This window comes from Mustelus asterias, chromosome 2 (assembly GCF_964213995.1).
Source record: "Mustelus asterias chromosome 2, sMusAst1.hap1.1, whole genome shotgun sequence".
Taxonomy (NCBI): Eukaryota; Metazoa; Chordata; class Chondrichthyes; order Carcharhiniformes; family Triakidae; genus Mustelus; species Mustelus asterias.
This window is the reverse complement of record NC_135802.1, coordinates 138,097,464-138,120,507: the sequence shown is the minus strand read 5'-3', so window position 1 is coordinate 138,120,507 and position 23,044 is coordinate 138,097,464. Positions and strand designations below refer to the sequence as shown.

The following is a 23,044-nucleotide window of genomic DNA, read 5'->3' as shown; positions in this document are numbered from 1 at the left end:
TGGTACTGCACTGGAGTATCAATCTAGACTCATGTCTCTAAAGTCGGCCTTGAATGTGGTTGACTCTCAACTGCCCTCAGGCAACTAAGGATGGGCAATAAATGCTGGCCAACCAGCAATGCCCACGTCCCATGAATGAATAAAAAGGAACTCAAAACATTCTGACTCCGAGGCAAGAATGCTTCAGACTGAGTTATAGCTGGCACTTAATGGCACAGAGCTAATGTGTATCAGTTTACAGGAGAAAATTGCACCACACAAAGTCATTAATTTTGCTGGTATAAAATTGTCCCACTGTGTCTTTCTATTTCAACATAAAAAATGCAAGTAACGTGAGACTCCTGCTGATGTGTTGTATGTCTTCCCCAAAGCTCCTCGTGTCAATCAAGCTCCAGTAGCCATCGCCTCACCCTGGGTACAAGACGTTTCCCTGCCTACAACCTCAACATTTATTGATGGCAGTCGTAAGTAACAGTACCATCAAAATCACTAAATACAATGTTTACAGGGCCATTATCTTCCTGAAAAAATTGTTGTGTAATCTATTGTTCTGGAGTATCGCGGTCATTGTGTTGATACTATCTCCCTGTACCACTGAAAGAGAACTTATTTATATAGATCTGTTCAGCATTTTAGGATGTCCCCAAATACATTATAGCTCATAAAATACTTCTGAATCACAGTCACTGTTGTAATGTAGAAATTGTCACACTGAATCTGCACACAGTACGGTTCTACAAATAGCAGTGAGATAGAAACCTGGGGGTTGGGGGTGGGGGTGGGGGTGGGGGAGGCAATCTTACCGGCTCGTCACACCTGTTGATTGGCTTGGCGAGCCGGTAAGCTCACAAGAGAGGGAAAAACCCTGGTTTGCGCCCGGTTTCTCACCGCTCGTGATTTAACCGGATCCATGGGAACATCACCACCTGCAAGTTCCCCTCCAAGCCCCTCACCATCCTGACCTGGAAATATATCTATCCATTTTTATGCAGTCGCTGGGTTAAAATCCTGGAATTCCCTCCCTAACGGCATTGTGGGTCAACACACAGAGCGTGGACTGCAGTGATTCAAGAAGGCAGCTCACCATCACCTTCTCAAGGGCAACTAGGGATGGGCAATAAATGCTGGCCAGCCAGCGACACCCATGTCCCACAAATGAATAAAAAAAAAACCCTGATCTGCCGGTGAAGTCAGCCTTGAACAGGGTGGTTACAATCAACTGGGGGGAATGGGGTGGCATTGACCCAAGGGGAGGGGGCGGGTGGATGAACAATGGCGGTGATCGACTGGGGGAGGGGGGGAACGTGGTGGTGATCGTCTGTGGGGGGAATGGAAGGGGGCAAGGGGGGGGGGGCGATCATCTGGGTGGGGGAGTTAGATATCTGCCAGTGTACTAACTGTGTACACTTTGTGTGGACAGTTGTCTTGAAAGCTATCACTTATTTCCTACAAAAGCCTCAATCGATCACAGTACAGCAAGAAGTCTCACAACACCAGGTTAAAGTCCAACATGTTTATTTGGTAGCACAAGCTTTCGGAGTGCTGCTCTGTCATCAGGTGAGTGGAGGTTGGGTTCACAAACAGGGCATAATAGACACTGGCTCAATTACAAGATAATGGTTGGAATGCGAATCTTAACAGGTAATCAAGTCTTTACAGGTACAGACAATGTGAGTGGAGAGAGGGTTAAGCACAGGTTAAAGAGGCGTGAATTGTCTCAAGCTAGGAGAGTTGGTAAAATTTTGCAAGCCCAGGCAAATCGTGGGGGTTACAGGTAGTGTGACATGAACCCAAGATCCCGGTTGAGGCCGTCCTCATGTGCGTTCACGCATTCACGCCTCTTTAACCTGTGCTTAACCCTCTCTCCACTCGCATTGTCTGTACCTGTAAAGACTTGATTACCTGTTAAGACTCGCATTCCAACCATTATCTTGTAATTGAGCCAGTGTCTATTATGCCCTGTTTGTGAACCCAACTCTCCACTCACCTGATGAAAGGGGAGTGCTCCGAAAGCTTGTGATTCCAAATAAACCTGTTGGACTTTAACCTGGTGTTGTGAGACTTCTTACTGTGCCCACCCCAGTCCAATGCCGGCATCTCCACTTCATGGCGACCACAATACATGTTGTAAAACAACCATGTGTTCAGGCCATTCTCAGTCAGAATTTACCATATTAATGTTTCTTGTGCTGCATTTACAAAGTTGGCCAACGGGATTGATGCTGTGAACATCTTTTCCTTCAGAAAGTACTGATGATGATAGGATCGTGAGTTACCACTGGGAGGAGATTAAAGGTCCCCTGCGAGAGCAGAAGGCATCAGCAAACACTGCCATCCTTCATTTGTCCAACTTAGTGACTGGTAACTACACCTTTAGGTAATTAATACGGCCTATTGCTCAATGAGACTGCTGCTGTCTTGTGTTGCTGTGAGCTTAGTTTCTACTTGTTTACTTAACACCTTTTAACTAAATACCAAGGGAATAAAAATGGCATTGTTATGAACAATGCATGTATGTGATTAATGGACAGAGAGGTCTACTTGGTCAGGTTCATAACAGAATCATCAAGCAGCACTGCAGAGTTGTTAAATTCTTTGGCACTTTCCTGAATAAAGTATGCCCAGATTCTATTTCATGTGGAGTCTGTGCCTCTGCTTCTATTGATGTGCCATCTCTAGTAGGTGCTCCTGAATTGAAGCTCCAAAATGTGAGTCAGAGTGGGAAATTGGAAAATCAGATGTCAAGGTCAGTGCGACTAATTAACTCCACTTCTCCTTTTCTGGCAAACATTGAACGAATATAAAATCTCACAGAAGCCACTGACCTCCAGGCCCTCAAGTCCTAATATGCACTTGGAGTGCATAAAACTCTTGCCTTGGGAGTGCAAATTCATAGCATCTCCCCTTTAATAATACAAGTATTTATTTTAACATCTTGTCAATGCACATACTAGAGATGCACATCCCATCTCCAACTCTATTATTCATCTGCAGTAAAGCTCCTTTGTTCCCTCCAAAGCGTGAACCCTGGGTCCCAATTTCTTCAAGCAGCGGGCTTTAGCACTTTTGTTGCCTCCCAGTTCAGTTACTTTCTAGCCAAAGCCCTGGCTCTCCATTCCCTTGTGTGAAAGCAACAGGATGATGCATGTCGCAGTCCTCCACTTACAGAGAGAACTGAGCTATTATTTGTCTGATTTGTCTCCTGGTCTTTGTAGCATTTAAGAGAAAAAGTAAAAATTGTAAGACGTATAGGAAATAGACATATATACAAGAAGAAATAGTTAATAAGTGCATGCAGAAAGAAGCATACAGAATAAGTGACATACTGGAGTAAGGACATACAGATGAGGAAAGACTTGCGCAAGAACAGATGGATAGTGTAGATTATGCCCAAAACCTGAAGAGATGAACTATCTTACTGATGAGTTTTGTTTCTGCATGAAGAAATCTGGGCCAGAATTCTCCGGCCGTTCACGCCAGCGGGATTCTCTGGTCCCGCCGGCAGAGCACACCAGCCCACGGGTTTCCTCAATGGGTATTCTGATTGACAGCGGTGGGACCAGAGAACCCTGCCGTTAGCAAACAATGCGCCACCTCCTGCCGGCTGGAAACATGTGACTGGGAAGCCAGAGAATCTCGCCCCTGGGATCCCTGTTAACTCTTTGACAGATTAGCCACATGGTATTAGCTATAACATGTTAACTGAGAACAAATCCCATTCAGCAAACAGGAGAAGTGATGGTTCGGAAACGAATTCCATTGGTTGCTTCCAGAAATTGTGCATGTGGAAAATGGAAAACCCTTTAAAATGTTTCACAACATGGAGGGGGAAGAATATAACCATTTAGGACAGAACTTGTATTTCTATTGTTTTGCAGCCAGTGAATTATTTTTGAAGTGTAGTTATAGTCAACAGAAGACACCAAAGCCACTTTGTGCACAGATTCCACAGGCGGCAATGACTGATCAGATATTTTTGAAGAGAATCATAGAATCCCGACAGTGCAGGGGAGGCCATTCAGCCCATCAAGTCTGCACCGACTCTCTGACAAAGTACCTTACCCAAGCCCTTTCCCCTACCCAATTCCTGTAACCCCACACATTTGCCACGGCTATTTTATCTAACCTACATATCTTGGGACACTAAGGGGCAATTTAGCATGGCCAATCCACCTAATCCGCGCATCTTTGTAGGAGGAAACCCACACCGACACGGGGAGAATGTGCAAACTCCACACAGACAGTCACCCAAGGCTGGAATTGAAAGCGGGTCCTTGGCGCTGTGAGGCAGCAGTGCTAACCACTGTGCCACCATGTCACCCTGTCTGGATATTTTTCATTGTGGACGAATAGCAAGTACAAGAGCTAGTGTAAGAGTTAAACTCTGTCAAACATCTTTTCTAGACTCACAGTACTGGACTCGGATGGGACTGAGAACTCAACAACTGCCATGGTGATTGTCAGCAGACCAGTGGATTATCCACCTATAGCAAATGCCGGTCCGAATCAGGCAATAACTCTGCCCTGTAATAACATCACTCTGAATGGAAACCAGAGCAACGATGATTATCAGATTGTAAACTACGAGTGGTCACTCAGTCCAAACAGCAAGGGAAAGGTGGTTGCAATGCAGGTCAGTCCTATCGCTGTTACTGCAACCTGCTTCAACATATTCTGTCAGGAATGTGAACAATTATTTATCATGAACTAAAAGCAGATTGAAGGACAATATAAGAGTTAGGAAAAGCAAAGATGCATTGTTACCCGCGCTTCCTAAAATGAGAAGGAATAATCATTCTAACAATTATACAATGTAGAAATGGTGCGAATGGGGTTGGTTTTGATGGGTAAAACAGGTGACAGCAAATTGCAGCCCACATTATAGAATCACTGCAGTGCAGAAGGAGGCCATTTGGCCCATCAAGTCTGCACCGACCGCAATCCCATCCAGGCCCCATTCCCGTAAACCCACATATTTACCCTGCTAATCCCCCGGGTCAATTTAGCATGGCCAATCAACCTAACCCGCACATCTTTTGGACTGTGGGAGGAAACCGGAGCACCCGGAGGAAACCCACGCAGACACAGGGAGAACGTGCAGACTCCGCACAGACAGTGACTCGAGGCCGGAATTGAACCTGGGTCCCTGGAGCTGTGAGGCAGTAGTGCTAACCACTGTGCCGCCCCTGTTGTCACTGGGCTCATTCAGCCCCTTCAAGGACTGCTGTAGACCGAGAGAAAATGAGAGCAACGTGAATAGGGCGGGGGCTGAATATTTGAAAATATCTCTTAAATTTTATTTCAATGGCCAATTTCGGGTCACGTTATTCCCACCCAACCCCCTCCCTGGCAAACTACAAGCCAGCAAAGTCCTAGTGCTCAGAATGTCCATGAATTTGCAAATCAGGATCCTAATGTCTGTTTCAGCTCCCAGCCTTTAATTGTAAACTGGGCAGAGGTGCGCGCTACTCATGTCCCTCTTATTTTCCCTGGGTCTAAAGCAGTCCTTGAAGGGGCTGCATGAGCCCAGTGACAAAAGGATTGTCAACTGGGAGTCAGACTCTTGTTTGGCTTCACAATAATAGTGGACGGCTGCTGGTGAAGCAGATCACTTTATTTTTCGCAAATGGAGACCAAAACTGAGGGCAGAATTCTCCTAAGCCCCCACCGGCTGGTTCAATGGTGGGTGGGCTGTGGGTAGGGTTGAGGGAGAGGAAGGGGGGGTATTCAGTGGGAGGCCCAAAAATCGATTTGACGCCATTGTGAATTCACAGTGGGATTTTCCTTTGCAATTCTTTTCTCCAGGGTGTGCGGACACCTCATCTCCAGTTGTCTGCAATGCAGGAAGGGGATTACACATTCCAGCTGACGGTAACAGACTCCGCTGGGCAGCAGTCCTCAACTGAGGTTACAGTCATTGTACAGCCTGGTGAGTATCGAATAGAACGCTACCTGACTCTCGGCTGATTGTGTTCATTGCAAGGCAGCTTTGCCCCAGAAATCTGGAACAAAATCTGTTCAGAAATGTTATTTTTTTTTGTGTTGACTGACTTCTGGGACCTTTGAAGAATTCTGCCCTGTTCCCATTGATGGGAAGGAGATGAAACTATTTCCTTTGAGATGCATCTGTCAATAAGGTCCCCAGTGGAAGTTTTTGAATGACCAGTGGAGGGGGGCTTAGAGAGGGATTTGGCTGGGGGTTGTGTTTAGAGGGATTCAGGGGAACTTTGGGATTTAGCACTAACAGATTCAGCAATGGGGACTTAAGAGGGGGGTGGAATTAGAGGGATTCGGGAGGGGGGCTTAGAGAGATCGGGGGGGGTGCTAAGAAAGGACTTGGTGGGGGTACTTAGAGACGGGTTGAGGAGCTTACAGAGATTGGGAGAACATAGTCGGATTTAAGGGGCAGCTTAGCGAGGGAGAGGGATTTGGGGGCACAGGGATATGGTGAGGGTCGGGGGGGGGGGGACCTAGGGAGCCATTTAGGGGGATTCTAGAGGAATCTAGGGGGCTTAGACTCTAGAGGGATTCTGGGTCAGGGTGATAGTTAAGAGAGGGATTTGGGGGAAATTTGGAGGGATTTAGGAGGGCCTAAAATTTGCATAAAAGTCAGGAATGACTCTACAGTCATTTCCAATGCTGATGGGGGAGGTGGGCTAGTGGTTGAATTGCAGAATGAGGCACAGTTTTAGTGATTGCTTCCTGTGTAAAATGAAGTCTCCAAGAAGCATGAGATCTGGAATAACTGGAGGCTAATACCACACATTAGGAAGGTCGTCAAGGCCTTGGAGAACATGCTTTACTAGAAAGGTGACAGGGATGAGCATCTTCAGTACATGGAGAGATAGCAGAAGCAGGAGCTGTTTTCCTTTGCGCAGACGAGGTTAAGAGGAGCTTTGCTAGAGATGTTCAAAATCACAAAGGATTTTGTAGAGTAAATAAGGAGAAACCATTCCGAGTGGCAGCCAGTTTGTCAGCCAAAGGACACAGATTCACGATGAGTGAACCAGAGGAACCTTTTATTTACACAGCAAGTTGTTATGATCTTGAATGAATTGCAACACACCGGGGTGGAAATAGATTCAATAGTAACATTCAAAAGAGAACTAGATACAGACTCAATGGAGAAAAAAATAGTAGGGTTGTTACCAAGGAACACAGGAGTGGGATTAATTGAATAGCTCTACCAAAGAGCTAGTATAGAAATGTTAGGACAAATGGCCTCATTCTGGACTGTATGGTTCTACTAATTCAGCACTATACAAAGAGTAGATGTGTCTTTTTTGTGCCTGTTGTAGAATTTTTAAAAGATTTCTCAATTTTAATCTGTTGCTGTCCTATACCCACTTAAAAAGGATGAGGGACTTCAAGAGGTGGAGAGACTAGGGAGCTGGAATTGTTTTTCTTGGAACAGAAAAGGTGATGGGGTAATTGAACCAATGTGTTCAAAATTCTGAATGGCGTTGATAGGTAGATACAGAGAAATTGCTTCCACTGATAGGCAGGAGAATGTCCAGAGAACACCAGTTTAAGGTAATTTCCAAAAGAACCAGAATGATGATGCAAATATTTTTTGTGCAGCGTTGTATTTCAATGCGCAGTGTGTTAGTCTCACGAGTGTTATAATGCAACCAATGATAACATTGGATCTGTTATAATGTAACCGATGGTAATATGCTGTGAGAGTCAGCTGACCCGGTAGACAATGTATCAATGGCAAAATGATGTGGTGGTCAGCTGACCCGGTATAAATAAAAAGCAGATGGGAATTGTGGCAAGCTTGTGTGGCCCCTAGTATTGGAGTTTCTTTATTAAACCTTTCTCTTTGATTTACTTTCTGAAGTTAGTTCTTTTATTGCTTGCAACCGAAGCATCCCTACTGCCAGATGAACAAAGAAACTTCCACTGCTGTCCAACCACCCATTGCTGCTCTGCTTTCAGTAAAGAAAATGTAATGGTCAATTCTGAGTGGAAAATCTGCAGTGTCCAATGGGAAGTGAGCGATTGCCAATGTCACAGCAAATGGCACAGAAGCAAAAGTGTTTGGCAATAGCCATCAATCATACTATTATCTCACCACTTGCATACAATTGCTCAGATGTGGCTGGTGTCTTTTGGCCACTGGAGTAGGTGGAGTTCTGACAGATTCCCTAAACACTGCGGACCCTGGAACTCTGAAACAAAACCAGAAAAAGCTGGAAATATTCAGGTCTGGCAGCATCTGTGAAGAGAGAAACAGAGTTAATGGGAGGAATTTTACAGCCCCATCATGGTGGGCGCTAGGCTGGAAAGTGCGAAGGGACGTTCAACAGTCCATTGACTTACGTGGGACTGGAAGATCCCACTGACAGAAGGGGCCCCAACATTCTGCCCAATGTTTCAGGCCAATACCTTTGAGTAAAACTGGAAAAGGTTAGAAATGTAACAGGTTTTGAGCAAATGAAAGGGGGGGAAGGTGGGACAAAAAATATGAATGAAGTTCTGTGAAAGGGTGGAGGGGAGGAGAGATTAAATGACGAAAGGTTTTATGGTGCACGGCTGAAGGCAGTGGTAATGGGACAAATAAAGAAACAAAAGATGCCCAAAGATGAGATATGAATAGCAGGGTGCTGTATAGCTGCTATCTGAATGCAAAGAAAAGGAAATTCCTGAAAAACAAGAGAGGGAAGAAAACCCTAGCAAAAAAAAACCCGAAACAAAATAAGGAATGAAGTTATGAACTAAAACTGTTGAGCTCAGTTTAAAGTCTAATAGACTGTAAAGTGCTCAGTCAGACGGTGTAGTGCTATTCCTCAAGCTTACACTGAGATTCACAGGAACACTATAGCAACCCAAAGGCTGAAATGTCACAGTTGGAGGAAGGTGTTGAACTAAGCTCAGTAAGAAAGTCTCACAACACCAGGTTAAAGTCCAACAGGTTTATTTGGTAGCACGAGCTTTTGGAGCACTGCTCACCTGACTCACCCACTCACCTGATGAAGGAGCAGCGCTCTGGAAGCTTGTGCTACCAAATAAACCTGTTGGACTTTAACCTGGTGTTGTGAGACTTCTTACTGTGCCCACCCCAGTCCAACGCCAGCATCGCCACATCTTGAACTAATGCTAACAGGCAAGTAAAAACTCAGGGTCAGTTCAGTGGGTAGATAACAGTGCAAGCTGTGTGCAGGAGAGTTTTCTCAGACATTTTTCTCTATCTTGTACGCAGTAAGTACATTAATGGGTCCTTTGGAATTTATTGCATTGTTATTCTTTTCTGTAGAGAAAAACAGCCCTCCAGTAGCAATTGTGGGCCCTGACAAAGAATTGACCAGCCCGGTAGAGAGTACCACTTTGGATGGAGAAGGGAGTACTGATGACCAGGGCATTATCTCATATCACTGGGAGAAGATCAGGTAACTGATGATTCGAATAAACAGTCTGTGCTGTTTTGTGCTATGGTGTTTCTGTCCTGGCTCCATAGTTGTGACAAAATGGTCATTTTTAGAATCCAGATCAGTGTAAAATCTGAAAAGTAAGCCAATGAACAGGTTGATGCACATGGGTTTGGGAATTTCCCAACTCCTCTTTTCTCATGAATTGTTACTGAAACTGCAGAGATCTGAAAACATAAATACTGCCCGAGTTCCTTACGTTACCTTTGTTTATTTGTTGATTAAAGCATTTTTACTTATCGAAGCGTATGGCACAGAAGGAGGCCATTCAGCCCATTGATTCCATACCGTCTTCTGCGGAGCAATCCCATTTCTTCACTCTAGCCCCACAAGCGTATTTCCCTCAAGTTCTCACCCAATTCACTCATGAAATCATTAATTGGCTTTGCTTCCACCACCACCTTCATTTGTAGCTTTTCCTCGCTCTGTTATTGTTGGCAGCTCCATCTCTTGGAATAGCTGCCAGTTGGAACTCAGATAAACGTGAAGAATTCAGCAATGGAATCATAGGCTGGAATTTTACCGCCCTGTCCGCCACAGGAATTGGAGCGGGCGAGGGGTGGACAATGGAAAGATCCGTTGACCTCGGGCAGGATTTTACGGTTTCAGGATGAGCGAGGCTATAAAATCCCGCCCATAGTGTCTTACAGCACTGAAGCAAGCCATTTAGGCCAACGGGCCGGTGCTGACTCTTTGAAGGAGCTCTCCAATTAATGTCACTATCTTACTCATTCACTGTGGCATGACAAATTCCTTTCAATTATACATCCAGTTTTGTTTTGAAAAGTTTCTATTGAATCTATATCCATTCAGACAGTACATTCTAGATCACCTGATGTATTTTTAAAAAATCCTCTTCCCTGAGTTCCTTGTCAATTATCTTAAACCTTTACCGATCCTCCTTATTTATTTCATCAACACTCTTCATAATTTCGAACACTCCTATTAAGTGCTTGGGAATGTCCAGTGACTGCCTTTCCCTTTACTGGTGTAACAAGAACAATTACAGCTTCTTGAGCCTCTACACGTAACTGGAGTTCCTCATTGGGCAGCACGGTGGCACAGTGGTTAGCACTGCCGCCTCACAGCGCCAGGGACCCGGGTTCGATTCCCGGCTTGGGTCACTGTCTGTGTGGAGTTTGCACATTCTCCCCATGTCTGCGTGGGTTTCCTCCAGGTGCTCCCTTTTCCTCCCACAGTCCAAAGGTGTGTGGGTTAAGTGGATTGTCCATGTTAAATTGCCCCTTAGTGTCAGGGGGACTAGTTAGGGTAGATACATGGGGTTATGGGGATAGGGCCTGGGCGGGATTGTGGTCAGTGCCGACTCAATGGGCCGAATGGCCTCCTTCTACAGTGTAGGATTCTATGATTCTATCCCTGTTATAATTCTGGTCCGCTATTTCTCCTCTAAGGCTCCACATTATTTTCAGAACTTAATTTAAAATCCAATTAAAATTATGTTAAAAATTGTATTTATAAAGCTAACTATTGTACATTAAAATTCCAATCATAGCACAGACCATAAGATATAGGAGCAGAATTGGGCCTTTTTGCTCATCGAGTCTGTTCCGCCATTCGATCATGGCTGATAAGTTTCTCAACCCCAATTCTCCCGCCTTTCCCCCGTAACCTTTGATCCCCTTACCAATCAAGAACCTATCTATCTCTGTCTTAAATACACACAATGACCTGGCCTCTACAGCCTTCTGTGGCAATGAATTCCATGATTCACCACCCTCTGGATGAAGAAATTCCTCCTCATCTTGGCTCTAAAGGGTCGTCCCTTGACTCTGAGGCTGTGCTCTCGGACCCTAGTCTCGCCTACTAATGGAAACATCTTTCCACGTCCACTCTATCCGGGCCTTTCAGCATTCTGTAAGTTTCAATGAGATCCCCCCCATCCTTCCAAACTCCATTGAGTACTCAAACGCTCCTCATACATCAAGCCCTTCATTCCCGGGATCATTCTCGTGAACCTGCTCTGGATTCAGCAGTTTAGCAGAGTAAAGCAGGAAATTCCTTGGAGTTTGTGTGCTTGGTTATTTTCAGTCTGAGCCACAGCTCAGCGGTAGAATTGTAGTTGGATTCCAATTTGAAGTCCCACTTCAGAGATTTGAGCACAAAATCTAGGCGGACACTCCCAGTGCAGCACTGAGCGCATACAGCTACATTGTCAGAGGTGTCACCTTTCTGATGTTATGTTAAAGCAAAGCCCTGCCTACCCCCTCTGGTGGATATACACAATCCTATCCAACTGCTTTGCAAAGTACAGGGGAGTTCCCTCTGGTTTCCTGGTCACCATTTGTCCCTTCTATCACTGGAAGATGAATTTCATGGCATACCTACAGTGCAGAAGGAGGCCATTCGGCCCACCGAGTCTGCACTGACAGCAATCTCACCCAGGCCCCATCCCTGTAACCCCACATATTTACCCCGTTAATCCCTCTAACCTACGCATCGCGGGACACTAAGGGGCAATTTAGCTTGGCCAATGCACCTAATCCGCACATCTTTGGACCGTGGGAGGAAACCGGAGCACCTGGAGGAAACCCACGCAGACACAGGGAGAAGGTGCAAACTTCACACAGATAGTGACCCAAGCCAGGGAATCGAACCCAAGTCCCTGGAGCTGTGAGGCAGCAATGTAATTATCTGATCATTATCACATTGCTGTTTGGGGGAGCTTGCTGTGTGCAAATTGGCTGCTGCATTTCCTTCACTACAACAGATGACTGTACCTACAATCATTGGCTGCAAAGTGCTTTGGAATGTCCTGAAAGGTGCTATATAAATGTAAATTCTTGCTTTCAGTGGTCCTGATGTGAAAATTGAGGATAATGACAAGGCTGTGGCCACAGTGATGGGGCTTCAAGTTGGCACGTACCAATTCAGGCTGACTGTCACTGACCAACAGGATCTAAGCACCTCAAAGACAGTAGCAGTCACCATCAAAGAAGGTGAGTAAAATGTATCAGAATTTCAGCTGTCCATTGCAATATCCATTGCAATATTCCAGTGTTCTAACCAAGTGAGGAATTTTTGTTTAGTTCTTATTCCTGTTATGCTGCGGGTGTTTTTATAATACTCGCCAGGTTAGTATTTCACACCCAGGAAAAAAATAACACCATTGGATCAGCAGTGAGGAATGTCCAGGCCAGAGGTTTCTTGCAATGAGCTAAGGTGATTTATGAACAGATCTGTGATGTCCTGATGCTCATCACTCAATGTTGTTCCTGTGATGTGTCCTAATAACATAATAGGAGCAGCAGAAAGCTATTCTGCTTCCACAGAGCATGCTCTGACATTTAGTTAGATCATGGTTGATGTGAACTTGGGCCTCAATCCACTTTGCTGCCTGTTCCCCATAACTATAATATATTCAATGTGTCAACCTGCACTGCTCTCTGGGGTAGAGAGTTCCAAATATTTCCGACCCTCTGAGAGAAGAAACTCATCCTCACCTCGGTCTTAAATGACCGACCCCTAATTCGGAAATCATATTCCCTACTTCAAGATTCCCCCACAAGAGCAAACAGCCTCTCAGCATCCACCCTGTTAAACCACCTCAGAATCTGTTATCAATGTTCACCTCTCATTCTTCTCCAATGAGTACAGGCCCAACCTGCTCAACCGTTCTTCCTAAGGCAACTCCTTCATCACAGGGAATCAGCCCAGTGAACCTTCTCAGAGCTGCCTCCATTGCCAGTACCTCCCCCCACCTTCAATAAGTTTACCAAAACTGCACATGGGTATTCTAGGTGTGGTCTCACCTATGTGTGTACAGTTTTATAAGGTTAAATGAACAGTTGTAACAAGAGTGTAACATCGGTCTCTGAACTCGTTGTAAAGAACAACAGGAAATAATCTAAACTGAATATAACTATCCATTGGGATGACTCATGTGACACATTTAATCTGACATGATTTTAAGGGCTGCATTCCAATAATTGTTCTGAGCTCTTTGATGTTCATTCTGTTATCAGCTCCTAACAATTCCACATTTTGTGTTTTATAAGGTTAAATGAACTGCCACATATTGCACAGTATACTAGGGGGAGGCGATGGCCTAGTGGTATTATCGCTAGACTATTAATCCAGACTCAGCCAATGTTCTGGGGACCCGAGTTCGAAACCTGCCATGGCAGATGGTGGAATTTGAATTCAGTAAATTCTGGAATTAAGAATCTACTGATGACCATGAAACCATTGTTGATTGTCAGAAAAACCCATCTGGTTCACTAAGGAAGGAAATCTGCCGTCCTTGCCTGGTCTGGCCTACATGTGACTCCAAAGGCACAGCAATGTGGTTGACTCTCAACTGTCCTCCAAGGGCAACTGGGGATGGGCAATAAATGCTGGCCAGCCAGCGACGCCCATGTCCCATGAATGAATAAAAATATAAGAATAAAACAGTTGATGAAATAGTAGCTATTCTATATTCGACATATTGTATGCATTACACAAGGATACATTCCGCAAAGCTGTGCTTCTAAATGAGATCTTACTGTCAGTGGTGTTGATAATAACTGTCACCCTGTATCCTTTAGGTTGATTGGCCAGGTTAAAAATTGCCCCTTAGAGTCCTGGGATGCGTAGGTTAGAGGGATTAGCGGGTAAATATGTGGGGGTAGGGCCTGGGTGGGATTGTGGTCGGTGCAGACTCGATGGGCCGAATGGCCTCCTTCTGCACTGTAGGGTTTCTATGATTCTATGATTTCTATGTATCTCTGCTCTCATACCCCATGTCCAACATAACTAACTTCCTGGGCTTAACAGAAGACTCAATGCCATTTTACTGATGAACTTAGCTATTATTGAATTGCCTGAGGTTGATTGTAAGGCATGCACAAAGGTCATTACTTGGAGTGGTGGGAAATGATTTTCAGATGCGTGTGGCTTTGGACTTTCGGATCACTTTGTACTAAATGAGTGCCTTCGCCCACCGTGATTAGAAGTCTTTTATTTTCCAGTTTTGTTCTCAAAAAGCTTAATTTATGAATCCAGCAATTCTTAAATTTCTAACTGTTTGCTTAATTGATCTCCCAATGATAGTGCAGACTGATGATTTTTGAATATATCTTTAAGAAACCAATAATCGTCCCGTAGCCAGTGCTGGGGGTAACCATTTCCTGACATTGCCCAATAACTCCATCACCCTTGACGGCTCCAACTCGACTGATGACCAAGGCATTGCATCTTACCTTTGGACGAGAGATGGGCAGAGTCCTGCTGCAGGTGTGAGTATCAAATTTTCACTTCTTCAATCACTGTGAACAGCTGCATAACTTCACCTAGTCTTTAACTTTTTACCCTTGGACTATTCTCTGTAGTAAAGATGTTGAAGTGAAGAAAATACTGTTCAAAAGTTCATAAAGTATTTTACAATATTCCTTGTAGGAAAGTAATTGTGCCTCAGTCTTAGAGTGTCATACAGCGCAGAAAAGGCTCTTCGGCCCATCAAGTCTGTACAGACAAAACTACCACTAAAGTCACATTAATCTGATTTTCCTGCACTTGTCCCATATCCTTGAGTGTTAAGATGTTTCTAGAGCTCACGCAAATACTTTTTAAAGATTGTAAGGTTTCCAGCCTCCACTACCTTCCCAGGCAGTGCATTCCAGATTCCCACCACCCTCTGAGTGAAAAAGTTTTTTCTCAAAACCTCTCAGAATCTCCTGCCTCTTACCCTAAACCTATGCCCCCTCATGATTAACCCCTCACGTGGTTACATGGCAATGGAAGTTAAGGTGATGCATTCTGATGTTCTTTCCATACTGTCAACATGATAGCTGAACAGCTCCATGGGAACAGTAGGGACCATGAATTTGGACTGAGTGTTGTTCCAGAACTTCACAGAACTGAGCAACTACAATCTTGTCTGGTTACTTTGCAACTCCAGCTGAGCAAAGCCAGGAGTGTTATGAGAGACTAGGGTAGTTTTATGCAGCTCTTATAAAATATACATTTCAAAATTAACAACAATATGCCTTTATATAGTGCCTTTTAAGATAGTAAAACGTCCCAAGGCGCTTCATAAGAGTATTGTGCTTTGCCCCTTGGAAATGTGCAGACATGACACACACCATGTTCTATGTGTGAACGTGTGTTTTAGTCAATCCTTTAAAACATTTACAGCTTCCAACTTACTTCCAGTTTCTCATTGTCTGTCATTACACCCACCGAACGAAACAGCTTTTCTCCCTTGTAACAAAAGATCTGGGGTTCGGGAGGGGGGGGGGAGAGGGCGGGGGGGGGGCGGAGGGGGGGAGAGGGCGGGGGGGGGAGAGGGCGGGGGGAGGGCGGGGGGGGGGAGGGCGGGGGCGGGGGGGAGGGCGGGGGGGGGGGGGGGGGGGGGGGGGCGGAGTGGGGGGGGGGGCGCGGGTGGAATTTGCACCGGGTGCCAAATCTGTTGGGGTAGTCCCATCCAGATGTGCCGGTCTCAATCAGGTTCTTGCCCAGAGTGGTGAGCTGGTAAGATGGATACAGAACTGGCTTGGTCATAGACAGAGAGTAGTGGTGGAAAGGTGTGCTTCTGACTGGAGATCTGTGATCAGTGATGTTCTGTGGGGATCAGTGCTGGGGCACTGTAATATATATAAATGATTTGAAGGAGAATGGAGGTGGTCTGATTCGTAAGTTTGCAGATGACACTTTTTGGAAGGTCTAATGCAGGAGGAAAGTATACAGTAAATGGCAGAAACCCTTAGAAGCATTAACATACAGCAGGATCTGGGCGTACAGGTCCACAGTTCCCTGAAAGTGGCAACACAAGTGGATAAGGTGGTCAAGCAGTGTATGGCATGCTTGCCTTCATCAGTCAGGGCATAGAGTATAACAATTGGCAAGTCATGTTGCTGCTGTATAGAACTTTAGTTAGGCCACATTTGGAATACTGTATACAGTTCTGGTCGCCACACTACCAGAAGGGTGTGGAGGCTTTGGTGAAGGTACAGAAAAGGTTTACCAGGATGTTGCCTGGTTTGGAGGATATTAGCTATGAGGAGAAGTTGGACAAACTTGGTTTGTTTTCACTTGAACATCAGAGGCTGAGGAGTGACCTGATAAAAGTTTACAATATTATGAGAGGCATGGATAGAATGGTAGAAATGTCAATTACTAGAGGACGTAGGTTTAAGGTAAAAGGGGGAAAGTTTAATGGAGATGTGAGAGGCAAGTTTTTTTACACAGAGGGCAGTAAGTGCCTGGAATGTGCTGCCAGAGCAGGTGGTAGAAGGTGGTAGAAACATTTAAAAGGCACCTTGACAGATACATGAATAGGCAGTGAATAGAGGGATATGGACCGGGAGACCGAAGCATCCAGCCTCGAATCGGGTAATTAAATTGAAATAAATATTAACGAGTATTCGTCAAGTTGAGCTGAAGCCAGTGGAGTGAGCCGGGAAACTCGCAACAGGATTTTCTATCCACGGGGAGAATCCCGTTTTGGCCCTCACGCCCAATTCAATGGACTGTCGTGAATCCCGCCTGCAGCTAACGGCTGCAGAGAATCGCTCCCTTAGTCTTTGAGCTGTGAAAGTCACCGATCACAGTGCTGAGATCTACGAATTAGAGGTTGTGGTTCCACCGGATCACCTCGATCAGGCAGATAACTAATTTCAGTTACTTATCGGAGCATCCTTATAATCACTGTCTGAAATATCCTGGTCTGTTCACCATCAAGCATCTCGCGTTCATGTTGGCATCCATTCAACAGATAAGGGTTGGTACCGAGCAATTGCTTGGTCTGCTTTGATCCTGACAGAGATTATGCAAGTTTGTGGTGGCTGTTTGGCTATTTGATACAAACTCAACTTCACATTGTGGGTGTCCTTGTGCATGTTTGCTTGTCGAATTATTATGCTTTTGATTTACCTTGTTGCTTTTCTATTCCCCTCACTTTCACTCTGACATTCTCGTTGGATGGCAGTGGTGGCTTTAAGAGTGGTCAGAGGCATGCAAAAGTTACAAATTTTAAGTTCATCCGGTGTCTTTCCGGTTAGAGAGTCTGTGATAGATCGAGAAAGAAGGATAGGAATGAACTATTCCAAACATTTTCCCATCTGATATTCTAGCTCTCAGACTGTTCTTGATCATCCAGTTGAATCATTTGACACCACCATTCAGTTTGTGCTGTATTGTGATATCAGATGGTGGTGAATTCCATTGCTTGCTAGGAACTCTGAACTGACTGGAAACAAACTACACTCCGTTGTTTGATAGTCTCTGGAAAACTCCACTTTGTAAACAACTTGTCTAAAATGTTAATGACTGAAATGGCGGTTATGGAATTTGTTGTAGTGATTTCGAGTACTGTCTGTCTGGAGTTTGCACATTCTCCCCTTATCTGCGTGGGCTTCCTCCAGGTGCAGTTTCAAAATTGTACCAACACAATCTTGGCAGTGTGGTTTGTTTAGTTGTTCCTAGGATCTGGGCAGCACGGTGGCACAGTGTTTAGCACTGCTGCCTCACAGCGCCAGGGACCCGGGTTCGATTCCCGGCTTGGGTCACTGTCTGTGTGGAGTTTTCACATTCTCCCCGTGTCTGGGCTTCCTCCGGGTGCTCCAGTTTCCTCCCACAGTCCGAAAAGATGTGCAGGTTAGATGGATTGGCCATGCTAAATTGCCTCTTAGTGTCAGGGGGATTAGCAGGGTAAATACCTGGGTTTACGGGGATAGGGCCTGGGTGGAATTGTTGTCGGTGCAGCTTCAATGGACCGAATGGCCTTCTTCTGCACTGTAGGGATTCTATGATTTCCAGCCATTTGCTAAGTAAATCATGAACAACAAACAAAAAACATTGATTGCTGGAAGCTGCTTACATTTCTCCAAAAATATAGAATTCTTGTCATGGTTTTACTGGCGGTGGAGTTGGTTGTAGAGGTGTAGGATGCGATTTAACTTTTTTTACTGAGAGTACAAGCTGGATAGTTTCTAATGAACTCATTTATGCAGCAATCTACTGCTGGCAATCAGACTGCTTCATGGGATTATTGTTTCATCTTAACATCATCTGAAGAACAGCTTCTTCCCTGCTGTTGTCAGACTTTTGAATGAACTTACCTCACATTAAGTTGATCTTTCTCGACACCCTAACAATGACTGTAACATTACATTCTGCTCTCTCTCGTTTCTTTCTCTATGAACGGTATGCTCTATCTGTATAGCGTGCAAGAAACAATACTTTTCACTGTATGTTAATACATGTGACAATAAATCAAATCAAATCAAACATCCAGACGTCCTTCATGGACAAGGTGCAATACAGGTTGCTGTAGTGCTGTTGAGATAATTGTTTGAATTCTGCATAATCTGTAGTTATGGGAACAGTTCTTCCTTTATTTTGCATGGTTTTTAGGTAATGGTTTACTTTCTGCAGTATCCTGTGTGTCATCAATTCTGCCTTTAACTCCACTCGCGAAACCAAGTTCACAGTTGTGTGTGAAATCACATTGATCACATAGGCCGGAATTCTCCAGTTTCGTACACTCTGTCACCGCTGCCAGAGAATTTGGCACTTAGCCAAAGCTCCATTCCCTGCAGCAGGATTGGAGAATCTCAGCCACAGGTGAGGAAGGAGAAGTCCAGCCATAGCCTTCAATGTCAGAAGTCACTTCACTATCACTGCCACTGTCTGAGATATTAATATGGCTAAGCATCTCAGCTACTTAGTTGCGTGAACCCATGAGATACTTAACCTCAAAGTTGTACTGATGAAGATAATCTGACCATCTGTAGATGCGTAGAGGTTATTGACCAGATCTGATGTGGCTAACAGTGTCATCGGTGCATGGTGTTTGTTACAGAGAGTGAACTTCCTACTCTGGAGATACATGTGCCAATGTTCACAGGTGTAGATGCAGGTTGGTACTTCCTGCTCCGCAGTGGAGTACGTTGATTCAGCTTTCAACAATGGGAATGATGTGTAAGTGATTGGATGTTCAGAGTACAGCTTCAATTACATGTCCTGACACATCTGATGTGACATATGCTTGTGCATGTGGGTTGAAATGCATGAGGTGCTATCTTCATCGTTACCATGTCCAATACAGTTTGCTGTGTGATTGTGCATTCCCATTGTATATCTCTACACAGCAGCTTTCTAAAGGCGATCTCTGCGTAGGCCAGAATTAATTTGAGATAAAAGTTGGTAGCACCAAGGAACAATGCTGACTCTTTCACAGGCTTTGACGTTGTGTGTAGGTTTCACTCAAGTTCTGCCACTTCTGTACTCTAGGTTAGACAAACAATCTTGAATGCGCAAATGTGCATTTGTCTTTGTTGAGCATCAAAGTGTGTCGTGCAAGTCAGGTGAGCACCACTGACAAGTGCTGATTATGTTCAGCTTTGTTCCTTCCACGATTGATTGGGTTGAGTGTCCACTGACCATCTGACAAGACTGAAGAAACAATCTGGAATGCTGAACTTCATCTGTAGAGCATTCTGTGGTACTGAGGCACACCTTTGAGTACAAAAGCTGTAAGATATTGGCTTTGCTCCTCCAGTGGTATCTGAAGATAACATTTGTTGCATGTTGAACTTTGTGAAGACTGTGGATTAATGAAATAATGCCGATATTTCTTGGATTGCAGGAAATGGATACTTATCTGGAATGATGTGTGTGTGGAGTTTGCACATTCTCCCCATGTCTGTGTGGGTTTCCTCTGGGTGCTCCGGTTTCCTCCCATAGTCCAAAGATGTGCGGGTTAGATTGATTGGCCATGCTAAATTGCCCTTAGTGTCAGGGGATTAGCAGGGTAAATATGTAGGGTTACGGGAATAGGGCCTGTGTGGGAATGTGGTCGGTGTAGACTTGATGGGCCAAATGGCCTCCTTCTGCACTGTAGGGATTCTATGAATGATAACTTTATTAACCACCTGAGGATCAATGTATAGTTTAAGGTCACCATTTCTGCATTGTGCAATGACTAAATTTGCTATCTATGTGGATGAATTGATTCGCTCAATATACCATCTGCTTCAAGTCATTTAAGCTCCTATGATCCCCCAGCATGCATTGCTAAAGGCAACCACCTCACATTTCCCAAAACTGGCAGAATTGATGTGTTAACATAAAGACCATGTAGCAATCTTCATCTTCCCAAATCTGGTAGATAACCATTGTACATCATTAGCTTCATCTATCACGTTAATGTGTGAAAGTTTGAAGCCAAGCTTATGGAAAAGGTTTACTCTGATGAGGATTCTTCCTGTGATTACATAGAATGGGAACCTGTCTCGGTTGATATTTTTATGGCGCGCTGGAACTATGATCATTCCCAAAACTGGAATACTTGAGTCATCATAAGCTTAAAGAGTTTCTGTTGCAGGAGTGAAAAACCATTGTGAAAAATAATGATGGCAGTGTTTGTTGTTCAATATAGGTGCTTTTGCGCCAACATCGATTACAAATAATGCTTATATACTCTACAATGCAATCCTTAGAGTGACCTACCTAATGCTTTACTGTGGGTGATGCTATGCACATGATGCATTTCATTCTCAGGAGCAGCTACATGTGTCGATAAAGTCTTCTTCAATGACCTACACATCCTCGCAAAGTGATTCAATTTTGAGCACAAGTTATGCTTTTGCCCTCGAGCTGGATATGTTGCTGTGAATCGATGAGTACCTCTGCGATTTGAGCACATTTTTGAGGATACCTCACACTGATGGGGCAAATGTTGGGGGCCGCAGTGGTTAACACTGCTACCTCACAGCGCCAAGGACCCAGGTTCAAATTCCAGCCTCGGGTGACTGTGTGGAGTTTGCACGTTCTCCCTGTGTCTGTGTGGGTTTCCTCCAGGTGCTCTGGTTTCTTCTCACAGTCCAAAGATGTGTAGGTTAGGTTGATTGGCCATGCTAAATTGACCTTAGTGTCAGGGGATTAACAGGGGAAATATGTGGGGTTACGGGAATAGGGCCTGAGTGGGATTGTGGTCAGTGCAGACTTGATGGGCCGAATGGCCTCCTTCTGCACTGTAGGAATTCTATGATTCAATGTTGATGAGCCTGCTGAGGTCTCTTTTTCCATAACCTTTGCACTTGAGATGGCTGGGCAAGTTGTGTCTGTGATCCTAAGTCTGAGGGTGCATTTCTATTTAGCCTCTTCGGTCAATTTAGCATGGCCAATCAACCTAACCTACACATCTTTGGACTGTGAGAAGAACACAGTAAGAAGTTTAACAACACCAGGTTAAAGTCCAACAGGTTTATTTGGTAGCAAAAGCCACACAAGCTTTCGGAGCTCTAAGCCCCTTCTTCAGGTGAGTGGGAATTCTGTTCACAAACAGAGCTTATAAAGCTTGTGTGGCTTTTGCTACCAAATAAACCTGTTGGACTTTAACCTGGTGTTGTTAAACTTCTTACTGTGTTTACCCCAGTCCAACGCCGGCATCTCCACACTGTGAGAAGAAACCAGAGCACCTGGAGGAAACCCACACAGACACAGGGAGAACGTGCAAACTCCACACAGTCACCCGAGGCTGGAATTTGAACCTGGGTCCTTGGCGCTGTGAGGTAGCAGTGTTAACCACTGCGGCCCCCAACATTTGCCCCATCAGTGTGAGGTATCCTCAAAAATGTGCTCAAATTGCAGAGGTACTCATCGATTCACAGCAACATATCCAGCTTGAGGGCAAAAGCATAACTTGTGCTCAAAATAGGGCCTGAGTGGGATTGTGGTCAGTGCAGACTTGATGGGCCGAATGGCCTCCTTCTGCACTGTAGGAATTCTATGATTCAATGTTGATGAGCCTGCTGAGGTCTCTTTTTCCATAACCTTTGCACTTGAGATGGCTGGGCAAGTTGTGTCTGTGATCCTAAGTCTGAGGGTGCATTTCTATTTAGCCTCTTCGGATCAAACAGGGTAAATTCAATTTGTAGTGCGAAGGTTGTGGCTTTTTCCAAGGCTTAATCTTGAATCACCACAGACCATGTATTGTAGGAACATGGCAGTCCACCGCCGGCATCTCCACATCATTGTAGGAACATGTACAGTGCTGTTACAAAGGGAGTTCCAGGATTTTGATCCAATGAGTGAAGGAACAGTGATATAGTTCCAAGTCAGGATGGTGTGTGGCTTGGAAAGGAACTGAACAGCTGGTGATAGTCCCATGCATCTGCTGCCCTTGTCCTTGAAAGTTGTCAATTTGGAAGGTGCTACCTAAGGATCCTTGGTGAGTTGCTGCAGTGAATCTTGTAGATGGTAAACACTGCTGCTACTCTGTGTCAAGTGGAGGGAATGAATGTTTAAGGTGATGGATAGGGTGCCAATCAAGCGGGTTGCTTTGTCCTAGGGGGTGTCAAATTTCCTGAGTGTTGTTGGAGCTGCACTCATCCAGGCAAATGGAGGCTATTCCATCACACTCCTGACTTGTGCCTTGCAGATGGTGTTCCGGCATTGTGGAGTCAGGAGGTGAGTTACTTGCCACAGGATTCCTAGCCTCTGACCTGATCTTGTAGCCACAGTATTTATCCAGTTTCTGGAGATTGGTAAGCCACATGATCGTGGGGATTCCGTGATGGTAATGCCATCGAACGTGAAGGTGCAGTGGTTAGATTTTCTCTTGCTGGAGTTGGTCAAGGTCTGGTACTTGTATGATGCAAATGTTACTT

At 44.8% G+C, this 23,044-nt stretch overlaps 1 protein-coding gene across 1 annotated transcript in view; it reads left to right on the top strand.

The window, feature by feature from the left end:
* The window catches only part of LOC144481062 (dyslexia-associated protein KIAA0319-like), an 85,048-nt gene that overhangs the window by 43,503 nt on the left and 18,501 nt on the right, over positions 1–23,044 (top strand). Inside the window, exons 7-13 of the mRNA XM_078200715.1 lie at positions 372–464; positions 2,245–2,377; positions 4,405–4,633; positions 5,806–5,929; positions 9,260–9,392; positions 12,243–12,388; positions 14,517–14,668. Coding sequence (XP_078056841.1) covers positions 372–464; positions 2,245–2,377; positions 4,405–4,633; positions 5,806–5,929; positions 9,260–9,392; positions 12,243–12,388; positions 14,517–14,668 — 1,010 coding nt within the window. The remainder of the gene's footprint in view (positions 1–371; positions 465–2,244; positions 2,378–4,404; positions 4,634–5,805; positions 5,930–9,259; positions 9,393–12,242; positions 12,389–14,516; positions 14,669–23,044) is intronic.